General features: G+C 42.7%; 2 protein-coding genes across 4 annotated transcripts; one reads left to right on the top strand and one right to left on the bottom strand.

Annotated features, from left to right (window-relative positions):
- The first annotated feature begins 236 nt into the window (after positions 1–236).
- Positions 237–11091, top strand: LOC146512764 (ataxin-2-like protein). Of its 2 annotated transcripts, XM_085169886.1 has the most exons (24): positions 237–486; positions 887–996; positions 2295–2334; positions 3412–3468; positions 3747–3818; positions 3962–4121; positions 4301–4422; positions 4535–4626; positions 4773–5021; positions 5187–5632; positions 5718–5804; positions 5883–5996; positions 6131–6211; positions 6319–6380; positions 7038–7393; positions 7515–7584; positions 7700–7840; positions 8045–8108; positions 8405–8583; positions 8687–8828; positions 8933–9042; positions 9862–10041; positions 10137–10296; positions 10405–11091. In XM_085169886.1, the coding sequence occupies exons 2-24, from the start codon at positions 944–946 to the stop codon at positions 10452–10454; spliced, it is 3087 nt and encodes a 1028-aa protein (XP_085026012.1). In that variant the 5' UTR covers positions 237–486; positions 887–943; the 3' UTR covers positions 10455–11091. The 2 variants fall into 2 exon arrangements, with proteins under 2 accessions (XP_085026012.1, XP_085026011.1); XM_085169885.1 differs by having other exon boundaries at positions 238–996.
- On the bottom strand, positions 11081–19219 carry adprh (ADP-ribosylarginine hydrolase). 2 transcript variants are annotated; one of them, XM_085169894.1, is made up of 8 exons: positions 18664–19216; positions 17656–17770; positions 17378–17486; positions 16961–17059; positions 16782–16887; positions 14228–14494; positions 12831–13045; positions 11081–11806 (listed from the first exon to the last, which is right to left on the bottom strand). In XM_085169894.1, exons 1-8 carry the CDS (start codon positions 18669–18671, stop codon positions 11658–11660), a joined length of 1068 nt encoding a protein of 355 aa, XP_085026020.1. In that variant the 5' UTR covers positions 18672–19216; the 3' UTR covers positions 11081–11657. The 2 variants fall into 2 exon arrangements, with proteins under 2 accessions (XP_085026020.1, XP_085026021.1); XM_085169895.1 differs by lacking the exon at positions 11081–11806 and adding an exon at positions 11833–12495 and having other exon boundaries at positions 18664–19219.
- Between the last annotated feature and the right edge of the window lie 3851 nt (positions 19220–23070).

The following is a 23070-nucleotide window of genomic DNA, read 5'->3' on the forward strand; positions in this document are numbered from 1 at the left end:
ATATAATAAATTAATAAATAAATACATGCGATCAATACAGATATGAACAAAAATAATGGGAGATGATTAAATTAACAGAAACCAATGTGGTGATTTGTAAACAAAACATTAAGTGTTCTGTATGGTGACTGCCACGTTTACAGCAGGGACCACCCATCCTTGATTGTATCAGCGATACAGTGGTATCGATTAAGTCCTGATTTAATCAATGCACACATTCTTCCACGTAAGCGCGCTCACGTCAACGCCCCCTCCCCCTTTGAGCCGGTTTGCAGTCAGCCGCGCGCGGATTCAGTCAAGCTGTCCAAGCGAGAGGAGGTGTTGACCGACCGCAGCAGGTTTTCCAAAGGAAACCTGAAAATCTAAGTTCCACGGCAGAGGACAGTAACGCCGAGCAGTAATTTTTTAACCGACGGTTCAGCGGTGTTGGATATAAGGCGACGCGGCCGAGGATATAAAGTGAACCCCGGAGGGAGAGCGTCCGAAGTGAGCCCGAGGATCACAGCTAATGCTAACCTAGCCAGCCTTGGCTAAATAATTACACGGAAGCTGGTGTAATTTTTAATTGTCGCTTGCTTTGGCGTAGCCTGTGTGGTTGTAGAGTAGATAGCGTGGGGTAATTTGTTAAGTTATGTGTTCGATTTAATTATATTATCGAGGTGTTTTTGCTTTTACATGTTAGGCCACACGCGACTGGTGTTCACCTAGCAAGATTAGCCACAATAGCCGGGGAGGTTACACCGGCTCTGCGCTTCTTAGGGCAGCTGATAACTGCTAAAGATAGTTTGCTTTTAAAGCTACTAAACATCAGGAGGTATCGGTGTTTTTAAGTGAGCTTACACTTGATACTGTCTAAGCCTTGTGCTTCGCAATGCTGAAACAACAGCAGCAACCCGGATCCGGCGGGAGAAAGGCGTCTAACGGGACATCGGGCCCTGCCGGTATGTCTTCTCCAGTCAGCGGGATCAACAACGCCAACAGGGCACCGGCTGGAAGGTAAGGGGGCTGGGATTTTTCTTTCAGGACAGTCCGGGGATTGTCCCGTGACTCAAAGGCCTACCGGTTAAAGCGCTGTTTCCCAGTGGGCGTAACCCCAAAAATAGAGCTTACCTAGAAGCCAATGGGATTCACTCTTCTTAGATTGGCATCACATGTGGACCAATCAGCACGCTCGAATCGAACCTCAACCGAATCAGCGAAGTGGCGAAAGCTAAGAGTAGCAAATCAGCATAGAGGTGATACAAAGTTTATTTGGCCTGTTTTTGGTTGAGAAGGGGCGAAAGAGAGGGGAGGGAGAAACTGTTTACATGTATAACCTCACGTCCCAAATGCTTAATAAAAACGCTTGATACAGTGGCTGTGTTAACATTACACAGTTGTTATGACCAGTACGAGGTCGCGTGTGCTGCTGATTTGTGAGATGGGCGCGTTTACTGAAGTCTTGTTAGCTCCGTCTTTGTTTTGTAACCGAGCATGTAGCAAGCATTGATACGAGCCACAGTGGCCATTCATGATGGAGTTACGTTTAGCATGCAGATTGGTCTACATAACCCTTTCATGGCTTTTCCAGTCGTATATCAAATGCCTTTGGGCAGAAATGTGTTTTTAATTTTCGATTTAGACTTCCTGTTTTCTATCTTAAGGACGCATATTAAAAAAAGATTCAAACTAAACTGACATACGCTACTTATGTCTAATTATATTTTATTTATATCATCAGTTATTATAGGGCAAATTGGATTACGAATATTACAGAGAAACCAATTAATACCCTTTCAGCAAGCAGGCAGTGAGAGTTGGGAGAAACATCCCTTTAAACAGAAGGAAACCTACAGAAACTTGCATAGCCAGGCCCCGGGGAGGGTCGACCAGCTGCCTCAACTGGTTGGGGGTGAGGGGAAAGGGAGAGGGCAGGGGAATCAACAAACAGTGTGGTAATAAACACTGGGGAGAAACTTGAAGCTCTAGAGCCAGACATACCTGCAGTGAGGTGATGGGGGGGGGGGGGGGGGGGGGGGGAGCTTAATCTGTAAACAAATATTATTTCTTTAAACAATTTCTATGTTCGGATGCCAGTGTTTTTCCTTTAAGTCACACAGTCATAAATTAACTGTGGAGCTTTTCTGGTGAGCAGGAGTGGCATAAGAACTTGTCCTGCCACTCTGAGTAACTTTCTGCTTCTCAAATAACCAATTTTTCTAGTGTGTGATGTGGACTGTGACACTGACTCCTCAGACTTTGAAAACAAGTTCTTCTCCTTCTGAACAGCGAAACTTTTCTGTTTTGTTTTTCAGGAATCGATCTTCTGCAAAACCATCATTCCAGTCATCTCCTGTAAGTATCCCGATCCACAAAACTGCAAATACACACATAATATACACATTTTTTAAATATTCTTGGGAGGGAAAATAAATGGTGATACTGGGTACATTTTTATAAATGATTAAATTTTACTCATTTAGAAGCATCGCTGGTGTAAAACCCATTTTATAGGTCAATGTATGACCTGTATTTGGTAAAGTCCTCCTCTGTAAAAGGGCCATTGAAAGGTTTATCTACAGCTGCTCTTCACTCACCTGTGGCTGATTGCATTACCTGATCCTATCCACAAAGTTACTCTGTTATGACCAGTCATCAGATTGGGGTTAAAACTGCGTGTGCGGTTATGTGATTGTACACAAGACTGTGGAGGTTGGTTAATATCTGATATGGCAGATGTAAAGGATCAAAAGTGAAAGTAAAGTCAGTTGAGTAAGAGTGAAATTAAAGAGTCAAGTTGTCCAGTCAGCGCAAGAACACACCAAGGACAGATTAAATTTTTTGAAAAACGCAACCAGGAAACAAGTCATTGTTTAGACACTGGTAGCTTCTAAAAGTGGAAAGATATTGAAATCAATCTAAACGTTGGCGTTTTTGAGGCATTTGAACTTGCCTCGTGGATTGTTCGTCGTGTAAAGTAGCCGAGGTGGCCAGATGTTGAGTCGCGGTTCGACACTAACTTTAAATCCAGTGACACGTCTTGATAATTTATGATTTCTTCTCTCCACCACGCGTAAAAACAAAAACAAAAGTCTGTTTATATGGCACGGGACGTCACCTTTAGCATAACCTGTGAAGAAAGAAGATTTTTTACCTTACCTGCTCTGGACTAATTGCAGGATTTACACACTGTCATAGTCAGAAGACGGTTTAAGCTGATGATGTAACAGGCATAGCTGCCGGGTCGGACTTAAAAAGCCAAGTTATGACGGATTAACTTAAGACCAGGAATAAGCTACTTCTTGGTGCAAAGGGCCTCTGAGGGTTAATGGTTAACTCTGTTCTAGTTTGTCAGCGTCAGCCCGCGTTAATTTAAATATATTGCGTCTTTGTAAAGCTTTGTTTTGAAAATCCTTGTTTCCCCATGTGTAGGTGTTTGAGGGTGTCTATAACAATGCCAGAATGCTTCATTTCCTCACAGCTGTTGTGGTGAGTCATTTGGCTGGTTGTTGTTTTCTTCAGACCATGTTATTATTATTAGCATTATTATTATTTATTTTGTAAACAATAGTATTAGAGGTAAACTTACCTACTGTAAAGGCACTCTTTATTTCATGGTGGGATCTGTACACTGGTTAAATTTGTTTCACTTTTTTTTAATGGGAATATGCAGTTTTTCCACAAATAATATAGCAGTTATTGATTTAATACTGATATAAACACTTCTCTGGTTAGCTATAGTTTTTAAAGACTGTCTTGTCTCTCAGGGATCCACATGTGACATAAGAGTGAAGAATGGCAGTGCATTTGAGGGCATATTTAAGACTCTCAGTTCTAAGGTAAGAAGCTCAGGTCACACAGGCGTGCACATCAGTTTGCCGCCTTATTCGGGCAGTGCAAATAATCCTGTCAGAGTGATGGTCATCTTTTCTGTGGTTGTTTAATACTTGCTGAGCGCTGAGTGCTTTCTCAATGTCCTTAGTGCGAGTTGGCTGTGGATGCTGTACACAAACGCAGTGAGGAGGAGGGCTCAACATCAGCTCCGCCACGGAGGGAGGACATTACCGACACCATGATCTTCAGCCCCTCAGACCTGGTCACGATGATCTGCAGAGACGTCGACCTCAATTACGCTACCAGAGGTATGAAAACGCACGTGTGCCGAGGGTCAGGGCAGGCCAGGCTCTGGGTTTCTGCGTTTCTGCGATCTGGTTAAACGAATGTAAACGTGGCGCTTCTTCATTCAGTGTGAATGGCTGCAGATGTGATGGGGAAACTTTATCCACCTTGTTTTGACGTCTTCTTGCGTTTGATTTTTCAGACACCTTCACGGACACAGCCATCAGCTCCAGCCGCATCAATGGAGAACATAAAGAGAAGGTTTTGCAGAGATGGGACGGAGGTGACAGCAACGGAGAGAGTTACGATTTGGAAACTGATACAGTAAGTTTCATACACTCTGTCAAGTTTCTGTGTATACAGACTGTTACTTATTGTTAACTCTTGCGCTGATTCCTTTACTACCCCATTAATCTCCCTTTTTTTGTCTCTTTAGTCTAACGGCTGGGATGCCAACGAGATGTTTCGTTACAATGAAGTCAAATATGGTGTCACATCAACGTATGATTCCAGCCTCTCAATGTACACGTAAGTTACCGCAGCAGTTTGTAAAATACGCCAAAAACTTTCCCTTAACTAGTCAGAAAGGTTATAAGTATCAGTATTTTTTACTGTAGGACACATCTGACACAAACATGCAGATTAAGTCCGTTTTTATTTCTCCCACCGCCCAGTGTACCGCTGGAGAGGGGCAACTCTGAGAACTATCGGCAGAGGGAGGCACGCGCTGCCCGCCTAGCCCAAGAGATTGAGTCGAGCCCCCAGTACCGCAGTCGCGTCAACCTGGAAAACGATGAGGGCAGGACTGAGGAGGACAAGTTCAGCGCCGTGGCGCGGGATGGCAACGATCGAGAGAGGGGCCGTGAGAGCCCACGTGACAAAGAGCGGGAAAGGGGTAGAGACAGTCCAGGAGCCAGCAACAGGTGAGAGGAGGTTTATTCTGAAATGCTTGTCAGGAACATAGATATAAGGGTTGTACTTATTTTAGGTGTTCACCCACTTTTTTCCCCCTTTTTTTGTGGGGAATTCCAACTTAAAGCTAAATAGTAAAGTTTGAAATGCGTTTGCTCCCCTCCTTTCTCCACCAGGGAGGGCAAGTACATTCCATTACCTCAGCGTCAAAGAGAGATGAACCGGGAACGAGCTGAGAGAGGCTCTGGCGGGCCTCCATCTCACAATCGCCTGAGTGGAGGTTACCGCTCCAACCCTCCATCCTCCTCGTCCCCAAAACCACCCCTGCCCTCTGCAGCTGGGCCCCAGCCCGGTGTCACCCCCTCGGAGAGAAGCAGCCCTCTGTCGGGCCGTGTTGGTGCCTACGCCCCTCACCACCCACAGGGAAACGCCAGCCCGAGTCCAGGCTCCGGCCCAGCCAGCCCCTACACGCCTGCTTCACCTGGCGGCCCATCATCCAGTTCAGCTTCCGCTTCGACTGCCCCGTCCCCAGCCAGCCCGCCCGCTCCACATGGACACACAGTTCCTCATTCCCACTCACTCCCGCACTCGCTGTCCGACGCTAGCAGACCAGTTAATGGAGGTGAGTGTGTGAACTTTTATCAGGATCGACTTCACAGCTGTAGCATCTATGCCTGTCGCTAAAGCAGATGTTTCTATGCTTTCAGTTGCTGCAAGGACCTCTCCTAAAGCCCAAAGACCTCCACAGTCAAGCCGGACAAGCCGCACTCAGAACTCTCACGCTCAGTCCACAGGTACAGTGACGTTCTGGTCACCTCCCATGTTAATTATGAAATTCAATCAAACTAACTTCACTTTCGATTTTCTTACAGCTACTCGTTCCCCTAAATCAGGCTCTTCCCAGGACACACCTTACTTGGACACATCTTCTGTCTCGCTGCCTGCTCAGAAGACATCAGGCCCCGCCCCTCTCTTCCCTGTAGATGGTACAGTCTCTCCTAATGTTTGTGTTCATAGATCAGTTTTAAAACGAAAGTTAAAGCACGAGGCTCTTAACAGTATGCATCAGCTTGGAATTAGAAATTCTGCAACTAACTGGATTATTGTGCCGTTTTCACAGTGAATGAGATCCTCGGTGCAGCGGCAAAGGAACGCTCCGGCGAGAGCCCGAGCACAACAGAGGAAAGCAAGACGAGTAAAGGTATTTAAGTTTGGTGCTGGCTAAATGCTGGAAATGAGCTTTTTGCCTAGTTGCGCACTCTTTGTGTTGTTGTTTGAAGTTCTCAAAACTCTTTTTTCTTCCACCAGCGCCGTCGGTTCAGCAGAGGTCCCACATTGAGGAGCTGCGGAAATTTGGCAAAGAGTTCAGGGTAAGAGTCACCAATCACAAGGCTGCGTGCTTACATCAGTGATGTCAGACCTCCCTCCAACATCACTCCCATCTTAATCATGTTGTGATGATCAACTTTAGCAGATGCTAGTCAATGCTAGTCATCCATCTCAGTCTTTACAGTGTCACTGACCAGTAAAAGCTTTTATTCAATGCCACAGTAACAAAGTAAAAAGGAAAAAATGATCAGTATTAAATGATTTTACAACATTGGTGTCAGCCCAGCAATTCACAGGCAGTACATGCCTAAAATAAAAGGCACATAAGATTACAATACTTTGATTGTTATTAAATGTGACTGAGCTGAAAGTTAATTATGACATCAGGCTGCTGCAAAGCCTCAGATTAATCTGTTATGACTCTGTTTCTGTGCACATTGTTGGATTGGTCTCAAGATTCTTGTGTTTCACGGTCTCCTCTTCCACCTTTTCTTAGCAACAGTACTCCTCATTTGGATACTATTATGACCTATTATAGCGGGATTGCTAATCAACACGTTTTATATTCTTGTTTCTCTGTGAACTTAAATTAAACCTCAGTAGTTATAATAAATTAATTATTTGATTTGTTGGATGAAACGAACAATTTTGCTTTTACAGACCAACTGCTTATCCCTCGACTCCTTTTTATCTTCCAGCTCCCACCCAGCGGAGCTAACTCCAGCTCTCCCAGTTCTCCTGCAGCAGGGACGACCCCTCCTGCTGTAAGCGAGGTCAGCCAGCCCAGCGCAGCCAACCCCGCGCCATCAGACGCTCATCCTCCATCAGAGTCTAAACCTCAACCTGCAGCTCCCAGTCCTTCCCAGACCCAGCCTTTGCCAGCCGTCTCCGAGGACCCCTCCAAGGACACTGCAGCTACACTGGGCACCACAACAGCTGCCGCCACGGCGCCCCTCTCAGACAGGCAGTCCCCAGCCACCCCTCAGCCTGCCAGGACCCCAGGAAGTGAGGAGGTCAGGTCCGAGGCAGCGGAGAGGACAGAAGGCGTAGCAGAGTGAGTTTAAATAAAAGGACTAAAGATTTCTGACTGTGAACTCTGTGATTTTTTTTTTTTTTTTTTTTACTCAGTTTATTGCAGTCATCATAATTTATAACAACTATTTTCTCTTTTGCAGCCAAGTAAAGAAATCAACCTTAAACCCAAATGCTAAAGAGTTCAATCCTATCAAACCTCAGATGCCTATGGTAAGACACTTCTGTTAAGTCATTAAAGCTTAAAAAAACCTCACACACAGAGAAATTAAGATATTATTTCATATATTGAATCTATATTTATTTACCCGTGATGTGTTTCTGACAGACGAAGCCCAACACTGCGCCCACCCCACCACGGCCAACTCCTCAGAGCCCCGTGGTGCTGCAGCATCCAGGAGGACAGGGGCCGCTCTACAACCCCCAACCCTACCTCTCCTCCTACATCTCACAGATCCACTCTGTGCCGGTACGCAAGCCAAAAATAAATAAACATGGTCACTTAAGGCGTCTTTCTCTAAATGTCGTGCTTAACACCTTCTACAAATATCTTGCTGGCATTTGAAACATGCCAATAAAATGCTAAATATTCACATGGAACTGTAATCAGATACTGATTTTCACATTAAAGCCACAATTCTTGTGCTCACCTGTTGATCTTTTTGTCTTTCAGCCCCCACAAATGTATCAGTACACCATGTCTACAGTGGGCCAGGGAAAATACCCCAGAGCAAAAGGTAAATGCAGCGTGTGCTTTTTATATTGTTTCCCACATATTTAAAATGAATTTCCTGTCAGCTCTTGTCACAGGCTTGACTTTCAGCTCCAGAGAAAGTGCTGACCGTTACCTCAATGTTAACCTTGAGTTATGATGTGCTGTGTAACACAGAGCCGTCATGCTTTAAACTTGCAGAAACGCTTAAACGCTTAAATCAGAGACGACTGAACTCTGGAATCTGCAGTGAGGAACGGGAAAGATGGTGTTTTTGTCCTCCATGTTTCTGTTCTCTTGATGATTGGCTCCTCTCATTAGGCTCGGTTGTGGCTCAGCGCTCTGACCATGGTTCTTCAGCACCCCCCATGCTGCAAGCTGCATCAGCTGCTGGGGCCCCGCTGGTAGCATCCCCTTACCCTCAGTCCTACCTTCAGTACAACCCTCAGCAGTATGGCCAGCAGCAGGTCATCCAGGCCATGACACCCTACCCTGGACAGGTAGCACGTCTGCCCTCCAAACACATTCTGTTGTCAGGGTTTTACATTATTTCTCATTCAGCAGAATAACACCTAGTTCCTTTCTTTTCTCCATCCTCAAAAGCCCATGTACTCAATGCTGCAAGGTGGAGCCAGAATGATAGGTCAAGGTGGGGGTCCCCACCCACAAGCCCTCGGTCCACCAGGTGGGCCCCAGTTCTCTGCACAGGGAGATGGACCTCAAGGCCCACAGCAGGGCATCTACGGTGAGTGGAGATGGATGTGAACGAGAAAATATCCAAGTGATGCGAATTGATTGATTTGTAGATACAGAGTTGACCCTGACGTGAATTCTCTCCTTCCTCTGTAGCTCCACAGTCATTCTCCCATCACACAGGCGCAGTTCATCAGCCTCAGCCCTCCAGTACACCAACAGGCAATCAGCCCCCACCCCAGCACACTGCACCTAGCCCTGGACAGGTAAGACGCCCCCGAAAAGGAGAAGGGACCGTCCACCTGGTCTGTGCAGTGTGGGCTGCTCATTGCTGCTTTATGTCCACAGCTTCGACACACCTTACATTTTCAGACTGGATTATCTGAAATATGTTCAGAATTCATTCCAATTATATCGGTGAAGGTTCTCAATCATCCAGGTCATCGTTGTCTAAGGCGCTTGGGAAGAAAAGCGTCTGGACTTCTTTAAGTTGCCGCGAACAACCATCTTTGAACAGAGGCGGTGGCTTACGACACCAACCGTCTGCCATCTATAATCCAAAACTGGATTATAGATGGCAGACGCCTTAGCGCCCACTCACATCGTGGGCCATTTGATCACATGATAGGGTGGGGCTAGGTTTCACAGTGAGCTCATCCAAAACCTTGGCTGATTGTGACCTACACCGTTTTTCACACCTTGGCTCATGTGATTAGGTAGAGGATCCATTGTCCCTCTTGGGGCGACACTCCCACAGGGGTTAAATCTGGGACTCTCCATCATTTGACCCTAAAACTGCAGAAGCTTCTCAGATGAGAGGTAAACATCTTCAAGCAACTTAAAGAAGTCCAGATGCTTTTTCTTTTCAAGCTCCTTAGACTATGAATTCTGAAATTAAGCAGCTTGCACTATCAGGTTGATTTTTGGTGATCTATTTAGATATGTTGACTTAATAATAATAAGCTGAAAAGCATAGCACTTGTTCTAATCTCACTTTTGGAAAAGGCACATGTGCACCTTTTCCTTCTCTACAGCTTTATTTTTATGGCCCTTGATAAATTTTCACACCTTGATGTGCTTTTCAGAACGCCCAGTCGGGCCCACAGCCCCAGTCCTTGTACCACTCAGGCCCCTTGTCGGCACCCACCCCACCCAACATGCCGCCAGGCCACACGTCTCCACAGGGTTCTTACTCCATTCCGGGGTACAGCATCCATGGTCACCAGGGCATCCCACCCACCTACCCCCTTGGACAGCTAGCACAGGTATGTGCTCCATTTTCCTGTTCTCCCCCTTTTCTCAGCAGGTGGTGTTTTAACTTCTGATCTAAACCGTGTCAACTGATCTTGTTGTCCCCCAGGCTCATGTTCAAGGAGCCATTTCGGGTCCCCACCATTCGGGGAGCCATGGTCAGCCCCAAATAGTAATGTTGCAGCCTCAGCAGGGCCCTGGTGCAGTGCCCCAGCACCCCCAACACGGACCTCAGCAAGGAGCACACCAACACTTCTACATCCAGCAAGGTATCAGACACAACCCTTCCCTCAGATTTCCCTTTATGGGTCAAACAAAAGTGTCGTTTGAAGCGCGGGCTTTACAGGCTCTGTTTTATTTTTGTTTACCTCCCACAGCGATGCAGGTCCAGACACACCCCGCTTCCTTCCATCCGCCTGGAAACTAAAACCTCTCTGCAACCTCCCAGATTGTTCTCCCCCTCTCCCAATCCCCGTCTGCTGGATGAGAGGCCCAGAGTGAACGCGACTCATTTAAAACAAAGAAACTGACAGGATCACACGGAGCAGAGAAGAAATCAGAAACCTCGCAGCACCTTACGCTTCTTCAGTACAAACCTCGGTGTCCGTGCGGCACTAGGAGGAGCTTTTTAATGTTAACGATGAAGGTGACAGAGGACGGCCGCAGCGCCTGACCCCTGGTGCTGTCCCGCTCTTCTCCCCGACTTTTTTTTATTTACCCTATTCAGAGACACGAGGCACCTTACTGGGAGGACCAGGCGCGGAGGGAAAAACAGCAGCAGACTCTTTATCTTCCAGAATTGTTTTTTAGCCTTGTACTACGACACAAATGAGAAACGGACTGTCGCAGGATTCTCATGAATACAGGAAAGGAGGGATTTGAAGACGAGATGAGAACTTTTAGCAATTTTTTTTTTAAACTATCCAGTAGTTACAAACCATCCCCCTTTCCCCTTCTTTTTCCCTTGTAGGAAAATCTAATTAAAAAACAAAAAAATGGACAAGACAAAAAAAATTAAAAAATAAACAATGACCAAAAAATAAAGTTTTCAACTCAACTACAAAGCGTTTAATTTATTGTATTGTTAATTATGTTTTCGTCTGGAGCATTCCAGTTTGCCTTCTCACTTCAGGAGTTAACGACCATGAGGCACACCAATTTATTTTTCATTATCCTTTAGCAAAAGCACATTTAATTTGAGGCTGGAGCATTTGTCATTATGTCAGGTTGAACAAAACAAAGCAAATTACCTCCCGGAGGATGCTGCTCATTCATTTCATATTCTCATTAGCTTGGATTCGTTCTGCTCACAGCTGCAAATATGTTGATTTAAAACTGTCACTAGGGGGACCCCTGCTTATACGCTAGCCTCCGTGCCAACATCACGAGGCACTCTGTCCTTGTTCTGGCAGAGAGGACTCTTTAGGTTAGTAGGACACTCTGCTTCTGCTTCCCCTTTAGGCGACTATGACAACATACTGTGGCTCAGTGACAGCTCTCTAAATCAATGTACTACTGAGCGCACCAGCTAGCTCTACTTCAGTGTGTCAGTGCGCGTGGCCCAGTTTCCCCCTTGCCGCAGCGGGCCGGGACACGCTCTGTCAGCATGGCGGGGTTGCAGCGACCTTCCTCATTGTGACAGCGCGTAGAGCTGCTCGGCGCTGCGCTCCAGTCGCTCCCGGTACTCCAGGTTGGCGTAGTTGCCTTCGGGGACCCCCTGCAATCCATAGAGGAGACCCCAACAGCAGCACGCAATCACCGCGGTGCTGTCGCTGTCACCTGGACAAGAGAGATGAGAGCAGAGTGAGCAGTTAGTGTGCATGATAATGCATCACTGACATTTATCATTTATCTTTGTGGCCATCTTAAAAGTGACTAATGATTTTTTTTTTTTATATTATTATTATAAATAATGACCATCCATCTATCACTAGACTGGCTTCTTTGGTGGGGATTAATATTGTTGCCTCAGAGACAGAAGGTCCCGAGTTCAAACCCACCATTAGGCCGAGGCCTCTCTGTGTGGGGTTCATAGGTTCTCTCCCACAATCCAAAGAAAACAGAGTGAAGTTAGGTTAATTGGTGATCCTTTCCAGGGTGTACTTCTGGTTTGTTTTTTCTCTTATTAAACAAAGACACCAGATTTTTTTACATGGGAGAGAAATTTCCAGGGAATTTACAAGATTTCTTTGAAGTTGTACGAAAGGTTACATTGTTCCTTCAGCTGCTCTCTTTAGGGGTCACCACAGCTGATCAGCACCTTTCTGTTACACCAACCCTCTGCAGGCCGTCCTCCACTACATCCATGAACTCTGAGGTCTGCCTCCTTTCCTCTGCCTGGCAGCTACAAATACATCTTTTATCCACTTTCTGTCATCTCAGCCATAATTCCCTCAGTTTGTCTCCATCATGTCTCCTTGTCTTCTTCCTCTGTCAGTGGATACACCAAATACCTTCTTCATAGTTCCCTGTAGTTACATTATTTAGCAATTAGGTGAAAGTACATCTCAAGTGGTGCTGTTAGTTTAATAACTTACTTCGTACAGGGATTTAATAATCCATTGCTTAAAAAAACAACACCTTTTTCTGAAATGAGAGGAATGCTGGCTAATATGTAAACATGATGGTTACCAGAGTCACTATCAAACTAAACCAAAGATTGTCAAAAAGAAAAAGCAGACTTCAAACTAAAGCTGAGTTTGTGTTAATATAATTAAACACAGATATTTTAGGTAAAGGTTTTACATTTAGTGCAAGACTTCACTCACAGCTTATACTACATTACACCAGTGAGACCTCTGACCTCCATGGAAGGCGGCCCTGCTCATCAGGTCTTCCCAGTCTGAACCTGCGCCCAGCAAGGCGTCCACCGCTATCATTGGAGCATCATGGCCACTGCGTCCGGCCCAACCTGACAAGCTGAAGCTCTTATAGGCTTCGTCTCTTTCAGCAGGGCCGTAAGAGGCAGGCCAAATCACAGGGCCCACACCGTGAGCGAGGCCCCTCAGATCCAAGTACCTGCAGACAGGAAAGGGGGGTTCACAGCAACTACACGGTCTACCTGTGTCATTCTCTCTCTGTTAAAATGAAAAAAATAAAACACAATGCAGTCATGTCATATGACTGTTACTACAAAAAGGTCCGTTTTGTTATTACTTTTGGACAAAATCAAAATATATTTCTGTGTCCAACCTAAAACAGACTGTTTTTAGCTACTCCTACTATTTAATCACTCACTTACTTTTATTCCATCTCAAATCATCAAAATGTCTCAATCAATCATTTTTGATTTGCCAGATTTAAAATGTGAACATACATAATAATAATCGCAGTGAATTTCTTTAGCTTCATATAAAAATAAAATATCAAAACATGTCTCATAATTGGCTAGTTAATATAAATATATGTATTAAAGAATACTTTAACATGAAAATGTTTGTCACAAAATGTGTTAGTCATTAAAAAAATGATTTTTAGACAGCCTATCCAAATATTGTGGCATTTCCAGATGGTACTCTGAACATCAGTGTAGGATTTTCATATATATTGCAATAATTGCAGGATTCACTCTGGGGTTTCTCGGTTATAATTAGACCATCTGGAAACATTTTGCTTTTGTTGTACAACTTATCAGTTTTTCTGTTCGGTATGAAAGTTGAAGGAAAATTGAGTTTTCTTACTTTTTGTGATTAAGAATTTCATGTTAAAAAGTATTCAGCATGTTTTAATTTACATTTGTCATCAGTTTTCTTTTGCAATGTGATTTATTAGTGTATGCTCAAATATTGGACAGGATGGCTGTACCTCCAGTGTAATCACTATTCAGCCAACCAAGTCCGTAAGTTTATTTCCCGAAATAACAAACTCTTCCTTTATATCACATGATCTCATTCAAGCATATATTACATCAAGTTACCAGAAATATAAAAGGCACTTAAATGTTTTTCTCCCAATTTCGCACATTTACCTAAATATAGTGTTTTGCACTTACATTGATCTTTGTCAGAGGATGTAGTACTGCGGGATAAAAATGACATTTGTTCTGCTTAAGTAAACCTGACCGGTGACATTTTAGTACAATTTCATGTCACCGTCTGTTAACCTTGACGCTGAAATAGGTTATAGAACTTGCTGATGCTGGAAACTTTAATCTGAATTCAACATGACAGCCTAACAAGGCTCAATTTCAGCAGCCCATACCATTGCCACTTGTCACAGAAGTAGCCCCAGTCTCTCTCGGTCTCCTCCACGGCATAGCCTCGACCTTCAACGAAGTTCTTTGCTATTGGGCAGGCCTCGTTTATCAGGCCCAGACCCCAAGTTGTGATTGGCCTGCGCTGGATGGCGTATGAAGTGAAAAGGGCTGACGCGACGGCTCCCAGGAAGCCCGTGGGGTGAGGATGGGTCATTCTGCCTGTCTCGACAGCAACCGCCACCAATGACAACAGCTGGTCGGGCTTTGGATACCTGATGGGGATGAAATATTAAAGACCTTATCAGTATTTATTAAAGAAGATAATATCTATCACCTGAAATATTCAGGTTTTCTCATTGACATGCACAGAACTTCTGAGCATCATCATTCTGAGTTAGTATGTTGTAGATAAATACTTCTGGAAAAAACATGTTTTTTCCATAAAGAAGCTGTTATTCTTCCAATAATTGAATTATCAGTATTTGTTGAGAGCTAAAAGAACTAGTAAATTATTTGTTGTTAAAATGCTAATAGTAGATATTTTTCACTTTTTCTGTGCTTTTATATAATTAAAAAGAAAAACTCAGCATATCTGGCACTGTCAAAGAGTCAAAATCAGCATTATAGTCATAAGCTCGTTTTTTTTTTTTTTTTTTTTTTTAATGCAGTCTACCTTAACAGATGAACTTGAATCACTCATTTTAGACACTAAGAACTATTTCAATGGAGTGAACTGCAGATCACCTTCCTAATATTAAATAACAGTTTTATTTTAGTAGATTTGTCTCAACTGCATTAACTCTCATGTCTGATTTTTGTTTCTTGCCCCCGGGGGTATCCTGAAAGAGAGATCTTAAACTTAAAATAAGTAAAGTATACATATATTAAATATTGCTCCTTGTTTCTGCTACATGTAGATGAGCAGAATAGCGTGAGATCACCTATGTGACCTTCTCTTCTATGCAGGAGACAAAAACCCCACAAAGAAGTCAAAAACTCCACAGGAAACCTTCACCTTTGAAAGTCATGTGAGTTGCATAAGAAGGGCCACACTTATTCCTCAAAAACAGATAAACAGAGTCCAAGAGAAAAATATTACTCTCAGCCAATGTGGACTATTATAACCGATGACTTGGGCCTGGGATCACTATTGTCTTTGGGTGGTTGTAACATTGAGGATATTAAACTTATTTCTTGTATAATGTGAAACACAAATAAAAATGGATTTACCGTTTACATTATAATACTAGACTTTTGTGCTCTGTAAAATAATTTAAGGATTACAAATAAAACTAGAAACACAGAAATAATTCTGTCCTCATCTGTATTGCATTTAGCACAAAGATGGTTCTCAGTTTAGATGTTGGTTAGTTTGCTGATTATCTTTCTAACAGGATTAAAATAATCTCCAAAAGACTTCAGGTCAAGTCCATTTGCCATTTGTACAGGTGTTCCACAAGGATCTATTCTTGGAGCTCTTTTATTTGCCCTGTACACAAATAACACTCTCTGCCACCCAAAACTGTAATGTCAATTTTTATGCAGATGACACCACTATATATGCCACAGTCTCTTCCTTTGCATTAAAAATCTACAGTTCGCTATTGATACATTTCAAAATTCCCTTATTCAACATAACCTTGTTTTAGAATTAGATAAAAACAAGAGTATGGGATGGTACAGTCCATATTCAAACTCTTCTTAGTCTTTAAACTGTTAATTACTTTGCATACTTAGGACCCTGGTTGGATGCTAGACTCGCTTTTAAGACCCATGTGGAACACCTGTTAAGAAAATTAAAGACAAAGATGAGCTTTTTATAGAGAAACAAATCTTGTTTCTTAACTATTTTATCTGCACTTATACAATTATGTATTAATTATACACAATTATAGTGATATTGTGGTGATATTGTTAATATATACACTCATATATGTTATCATGGGTCATTCTTTTCTTAGTCAAAATTGTATCTTTTATGAAAAAAGCGGCATGGACCTTTGCTATACCTCTTGTTCACACAGAACTTGGAAAAACTGGATTTAAATATGTTGCTGTTGATAAATAGAACAAGTTTAAAAAAAAAGAAAGAAAAAAATACAATTTCTGCTTTGATTGGAATATTTTAATGGTTTTATAAATGATCTCCAACTACACTGCATGAGCTTTTCTTCATTTATGAGCACGCACAATGTATCCTTGTCTTATGTTTCTGTGCATTTTTTTATATGTGGGTTTTGTACACAACTCTCACTCGAATAAGAGTTCTAAATAGGACTACCTAATTAACCTAACTTAATAAAAAATTTAATAAAAGAAAATAATAATTTGGAACGCCTTTCACTCACTTTTTTATTTAAAAAAAATGCTCTGAGAACACAGCAAAACACTCTCTCAGAAAAAGCACGACTCAGACTCGGTTCATGATTAAGATGTGCTGCATCTGCTCAAGAAAGCCATATTTCAGAATTATTGCCAATTAGAAAGTAATAACCAAACCCACTGCGGACTCAGGGAAAGAACAAACAACATGAAGATTGAAAAGTAAGAGCTTTTTACCTCAGGCCAATGCACATGGACCTCATGGCTGCTCCACAGCCTGTCCCCTCAGGGTTATATGCCACTCTGTATCCCCCTTCCTCCCCAGGCTTTAGCTGGGAAACTCCTAAAAGAACAAAGATTTAGCTCTATATCGCCTCCATAAACAGATGTTAAATGACTTCAAAATGATGTTTTACCCAGAATGCTCGAAGGCCCTGGTTTCCTGCCCTCCATGTCCTTCATGGCTTCCACATAACGAGCAGCCACCTCATGCATGAGCTCCTCCCCAGTCTTTCCTGTTAGGATGACACACATTGTTCAAACTGCAGACTTTAAAGAGGTAACTGATCTGTTAACAGGACTGCCTGGTTTGCCGTATCCCACTAAAGGTCAAGTTGAATTTCTGCCTCTTTATCCCCCACTTGTGTAGCACCTAATAGAGCGCTAAATCAAGGCAAGGCTGGAAATTAGATTTGACCTTTTTTTGTGGAGCTCTTGAAGAGGCGTGAACAGCGGCTGTAAGGTCAATCCAATCAGCTCCTCGATTCCAGCAAGATGTGCAACAGAGGAAAAACCAAGTAGAACAAAATGTTTTAATGTGGCTTTGGACTCGCCTGTTGCTAGTCCTTCAGCTGTAGCCAGATGCAGAACTGTGTCGTCACTCACAGGCCAGTCAGGGAGCTCAGCCTTGATGTTCTTTAGGCCACCGAGTTCCTGAAGCTCCTGCATGGACAGAGAGGATGATGATGAACACTCCTTTCTTAAGAACTCCCTTCTAAGTCATCATCAATCAAAACTACATGTAACTAATAAATTAGATGATACCTTCATCTTTATGCATAAGAAAAAATAGGAACCCTGGATGGAAATGCTTTGCTGGTCCAGTACTGACCTGGTGAATAGCTGGTCCTGATTCATTGTACTCCCACAGCTGGTTCCTGTAGCCCAAGGCATCACCAACTCCACTCAGCAACATGGCTGCCTTGTAGAGCTCAAGCGTAGCAGATCTGTTGGGGGTGAAAAGATCACAGTTACCCTGCTGAACTTTGCAAAGATCACTTAAAATGCACTAAAGGCCACAGACGGACAACCCGATCAGCTCATAGTGCTTTTAACTTTACGTTGAATAAAGAAAACTCGTTGGAGAAGTCAATGAGCTAAAGTCTTGATTTAGCTCAGTCATAGATTGGCCTCCCCAGCAGCTGGATCTCAACATTACTTTAGAGGGATTATCTTGACAGAGAACAAAAACAAAAGGCAGGTAACATGAAAAAACAAAACAGAACTTCAAATGTCCTTTAAGAAGCCCGGAGAACTATTCCTAAAGGTCAGAGAGTTCAGGCTGTGTTGAAGTATAAATTTGGTCATAGCAAATATTGACTTACAACATGGTTGGAATTGTACCAACTCTGTTTTTGTCTTATACATTGCACTCTATTGAAGTTTACACATTTTTTCAACAATTTTTTTCTAGCAAAATATAAAGAAAAGTAATTGCACAGTAATTACTTTTTAAAAAGCAATAATCACTGATAACATTTAACCCTTAAATAATTGCTCTGAATTAAAAATGTGCTTTATAGGAGAAATGCGCTGTTGTGTCAAAGCAGTCATTCTTCTAAGTTACTATGAGGCTAATTTACAGTTACTTGACACAAGTATAGTACTAGCCTATGTAGTGCTGTTAGTAAACATACACTATAAATATCCAAATATGTTAACGTACATTGTACATTCAGCGTAAATCGCAAAAACTGTGTCTCTAGAAGTCATGATATGTCACATATAAACAATATCACGTGTGAAGAGAGTTGATCTAACAGGACAGGTCAATCACAGAGAAACCTGATTCAAACTAAGTAACGCAGGACGTCCTCCCTCCGTGCAGCTGCAGCCTCACCGCTCCATTGCAGCGTGTTGTTCCCACAAACGATCCTCAGGGGGCGGTTACACGCGTCCAGTTAACACCGCGGCTGCACACGGGCCCTGCTTGGTTGTTGCAAGCAGTAGCTCAGACTCCTAGCTCAAAAAAATTGCGTTCATTTAGAAAAGTTATGGTAACAACTACTTTTCAAACCACAGCCAACAGCCGGACTCGCGTGAAAACCTGCGGGCTAAAAAAAGACACAGAGGCGAACCAAGTTTAGCTCTCCAGCTGGCAACATGGGGACAAATGTTTAACAGCACAATCTCTGACGAGTTCCCAAGCACCGAGCACACACACACACACACACACACACACACACACATCATTTCTGTGTGTGGAAATCTGAAGGTGATGGATTTTTATGGTCAGTAAACGTCAGGGGGATTTTTTCTGGACAAAACCTGACTGTTTGGTATTTTCTTCATACAGACATTTCTCCTTGATCAAGTTTCTTCCTTGTCCATTTTTCACATTTGCACCAAAGTGGTGCTTGCATAACCTTACTGACAACCAAACACCACCATCAGCTCCACCTAAGCATAGGAATAAGTGTAATATGTAGAAGTGGATTGATCCAAATACTGAGAGTATGGAATTAGATCAATACTAGCCCAATAGGATCGATACTTAGCTTCTATATAGTGCTTTTCTACTCTCCTGGAGCACTTAAAGCGCTTTATACAACATACCCCATCACCCATTGCTTTCTACCCATTATTCACACACATTCATACCCTGATGGATGCATTAGAGAGCAACTTGAAATTAGTATCTTGCCCAAGGACATTTTGGATGTCATGATCGAACCACCGACCTTTTGATCAGTAGGTGACCCACTCCACCTCCTGACTGCCACCCCAATATCTGAACCATTTCATGTTGACTGTCTCGTTTATTTTATTTATAGCATATACAGCACATTTAATCTACAGAAGCTGACCCAAGGTGCTTTAGAGAGACGCACATTTACATTTCAGATCTCCAAAATAAGCGAGTTGCAATATACATGATAAACTGAAAGGTGTGTTATGTCATGTTAATTATTGTGGAAAGTAAAAATCACAGTCACATCACAGTGGTCATTCAAATGTGCTCAGAATTAGGCAAAGTGATGACGATTCACCTCATAAATCATGACATGCTGCTATCTCCCACATAAGCTGCTTTTATTGGTTAAAGTATCAATATTGGTATCAGCAATACTGGCCCTGTATTTACTTGGTGTCGAATCAATACCAAAATTTCCAGTATTGCACAGCACTACTAGATGGGTGGCCTGATGTGAGCAGATGTTTGTAGCATCTCTGTCCTGTGAGCTGCATCAGAAAATCAGTTTGTATCCAGCTTTGTGACATTAACTGATCTCTCCATATATATATATATATATATATATATATATATATATATATATATATATATATATATATATATATGGAGAGAGAGAGAATCAGAAACTGCTTTTAAAACAAAACGCTTCAAGACACTTCATCACTTCACTGAAGATAAACAGCACACATAAACTCTGGAAACGAAACAAAGAAAAGAGTTCCTGAATATGCATTACAAGAACAATAAAAGTTTGGCGAGCTGAGCATGCCAGATGATGACTATCTTGGCAGTTCAGATGAAGGATCCCACACATATACACACACACACATATATATAATATATGAAAACCTTTAAACGATAAGCATTTCACATCTTAAACTACACAGGTCTGAAGGATTTTAAGGATTTTCTTCTTTCAATTATAAAGTCCCATTATAGGAACTTGAAACTCACGAAGCAGTCCTAAGAAACAAGACAGGCAGTGTCTGTAAGTGCTCGTCACCAGACAAAAGACTCACTTATCAATGAAAGGCTGAATATTTAATGTCATTTTTTATATTCAAGTATATTTGGGACGGGAAGGAAATAAAGATGAGGGAGAGGAACACAGCTCCCCGAAATATCACTTCAAAACATAAGTCTGTGAAACATATGTACACACAGATTTTAGGTCAATGCCAAAAGATATAATCCGATGGGAATTTTAAAATCTGACGTATTACACAAAACACTAAAAATCAAGGGAACCAGTCCCAGACACAGTACATGATGCATAAAGGTTAAGGGACAACACACACAGTTACAGGCCGGCTACACTGCAGTGATGACCTTATAGCATGTTAAGCAAATCAGAATAAATTTAAGAAATAGAAAAAAAAAAAATTCAGCAAAGACTTGACACCAAACCTGAGACATGCATCTGAAACTTTATTTGATCCATGTAGAGTTTCATGAAGTCGCATCAGAAATGGTCTCAGTGGAAGGGTTGTTGTCAAGAAGCCATTCCTAAGGAAGAGAAACAAAGAAAAAAGGCTGAGGTTTGTCAAAGTACACAAGAACTGGACTGAAAGTCTGTGGCAACAGGTCTGATGGAAATGTGAAACTGCTGGTTCGCATCATCGTCAGTATGTACAGAGGATATTAGGAGATAGAAATAACAGCGAGTGACTACAGCCATCTGCAAAAACACATTTAAGGCTCTGTCAGGATTTTTCTCTTCAAAGAAATGACTCCACAGTTCTCCTGCGGGGTTCAGAAAAGCATTACATCACATTATAATCAATTCTATGCTCTTAAAGTCCACTTTAGATGAAGCCAAAACTTCCACTGCCAGTGACCTGCCCATCAATCGGATGTGTTCTGAAGCTCTTCCTGCCACAGGGTGGCATGGTTTCACTGCAACAAATCAACAGCTGCTTTTAAAGAGACCCGGTGATTGATGCTGCCAGCTGGTGGATCCTGATGCCAGACAGTGATTCCCCATGGCTGATGCACATGGTCACTCCTCACTATACTGCGCAATTATCATCAAAGGGGAAGTGCAAATTGAGGAGCTGAGGTATCAGGAGGGAGAAGGCCTGGAGGCTATTTGTCACACGAATTGTCAGGCCCGAGGACCATAAAGGACTATGGCGAGTGCAGAGAGCCACAGAGAGAAAGAGTGGTGAAATAAAAACGGATGATGCATGTGCATGTTTGGATGGATTGTGGAGGTGCCTGCAGTTTAGGACTGTGTCAGTAGTGTTGTAGCTGCATTGCTGTGCTGATAAGATATTTTAAGAAGATAAGAAATGTCTGCAGCAGTGATGTCAAAAACAGCTGGCTGCACAACAAATGTCCCTCAGTCCAGGTTACAAACTGATTGGGTATACACAGCTCTTATTTAAGCAACCACAGAGAACATTGATTACTTCCATGTCTATCCAGCAGACAGGATAAAGAATGGCTCGGTGCAAAGTAAACAAAGAAAAGACAAGAAAAAATCAGCCATCAATGCTATTTAATAAAGTGGCAATAGACAGCTTCCCCTTCTTTCCCCACTGCCATGTGCCTCTGTCACAAAGACTGCAAAACATTATTTGTTTAGTTATAAAAAAAAAAAAACACGTGGTTGTAGCAGGATAAAGCAGGCAGGTTCTGCTGCCTCCTCGCTGTAGAATTAATGCAGACTGATTCAGCCCTGCATTCATTTGTTCTCAGGTTCTTTTGATTGCTATCCCTTTCCCTCCTCTTCTTCTTCTCTTCCTTCGACAGCAGGACTTTTGTCTGGCAGAATTTCCACAGTTTTTCTTAGTGTCCCATTTCCACCATCTGCAGAAAGCTCCTGGGAAAACTAAAGCGCCACCGCGGTCATGTTTTGGTTGTGCCAAAAACTTGTCTATTTCCAGTTTTTAAGCTCCTTAACAAACATGTTTTTACCCATTTATCTTAATCCAACACTGTGACATGTACCACCACACCGGTATGAGTTGCTTTATTTAAAATTGGAGGTATAGCCATGTGTAATTTTGCACAGCTAATCCACACACTGAGAAAAGACCATTACCCTCTCTGCACTCATTCATTCATTCCCTTCACACTGAAAACGAGATAATAAAGCAGCCCTGTTATCCTGTAGCACTGTGGCCAAACCAAATACCATCAAGTTTATTCCCCGCTTGCCATTTCTAATTATGAAACCAGAGAAATTTCTCCTCATGTGATTATAATGTTTTTTAAATTGCCCCCGCTGGCACAGTCGAGCTTCAGTAAGCAGTGCTGCTTCTCTGCTGGGGTGGTTGGTTAAAGGCAGAAGGTACAGTCTGCTTGACTAAGCCTGACAAACTCGCCCCCAGGTTGCCTCTTAGGGACACGGGCTGGAGTGTGGTTTTGCAACCAAATCATATTCTCTTCTTAATGCTTCCTCTCACTCTTTTTCTTCACGTCGGTCTCTGGTGGACTTCTAAACACATCAGAATTTGCCATTTTTATTATCGCCTAACCTTGCTCTTAAATACACTGTGTACTCTTCAGAGTTATTTCAATATTAAGCTGTCTGCCAACTTCAGCATC

Source organism: Neolamprologus multifasciatus, chromosome 8 (assembly GCF_963576455.1).
Source record: "Neolamprologus multifasciatus chromosome 8, fNeoMul1.2, whole genome shotgun sequence".
In the NCBI taxonomy this organism is placed as follows: domain Eukaryota; kingdom Metazoa; phylum Chordata; class Actinopteri; order Cichliformes; family Cichlidae; genus Neolamprologus; species Neolamprologus multifasciatus.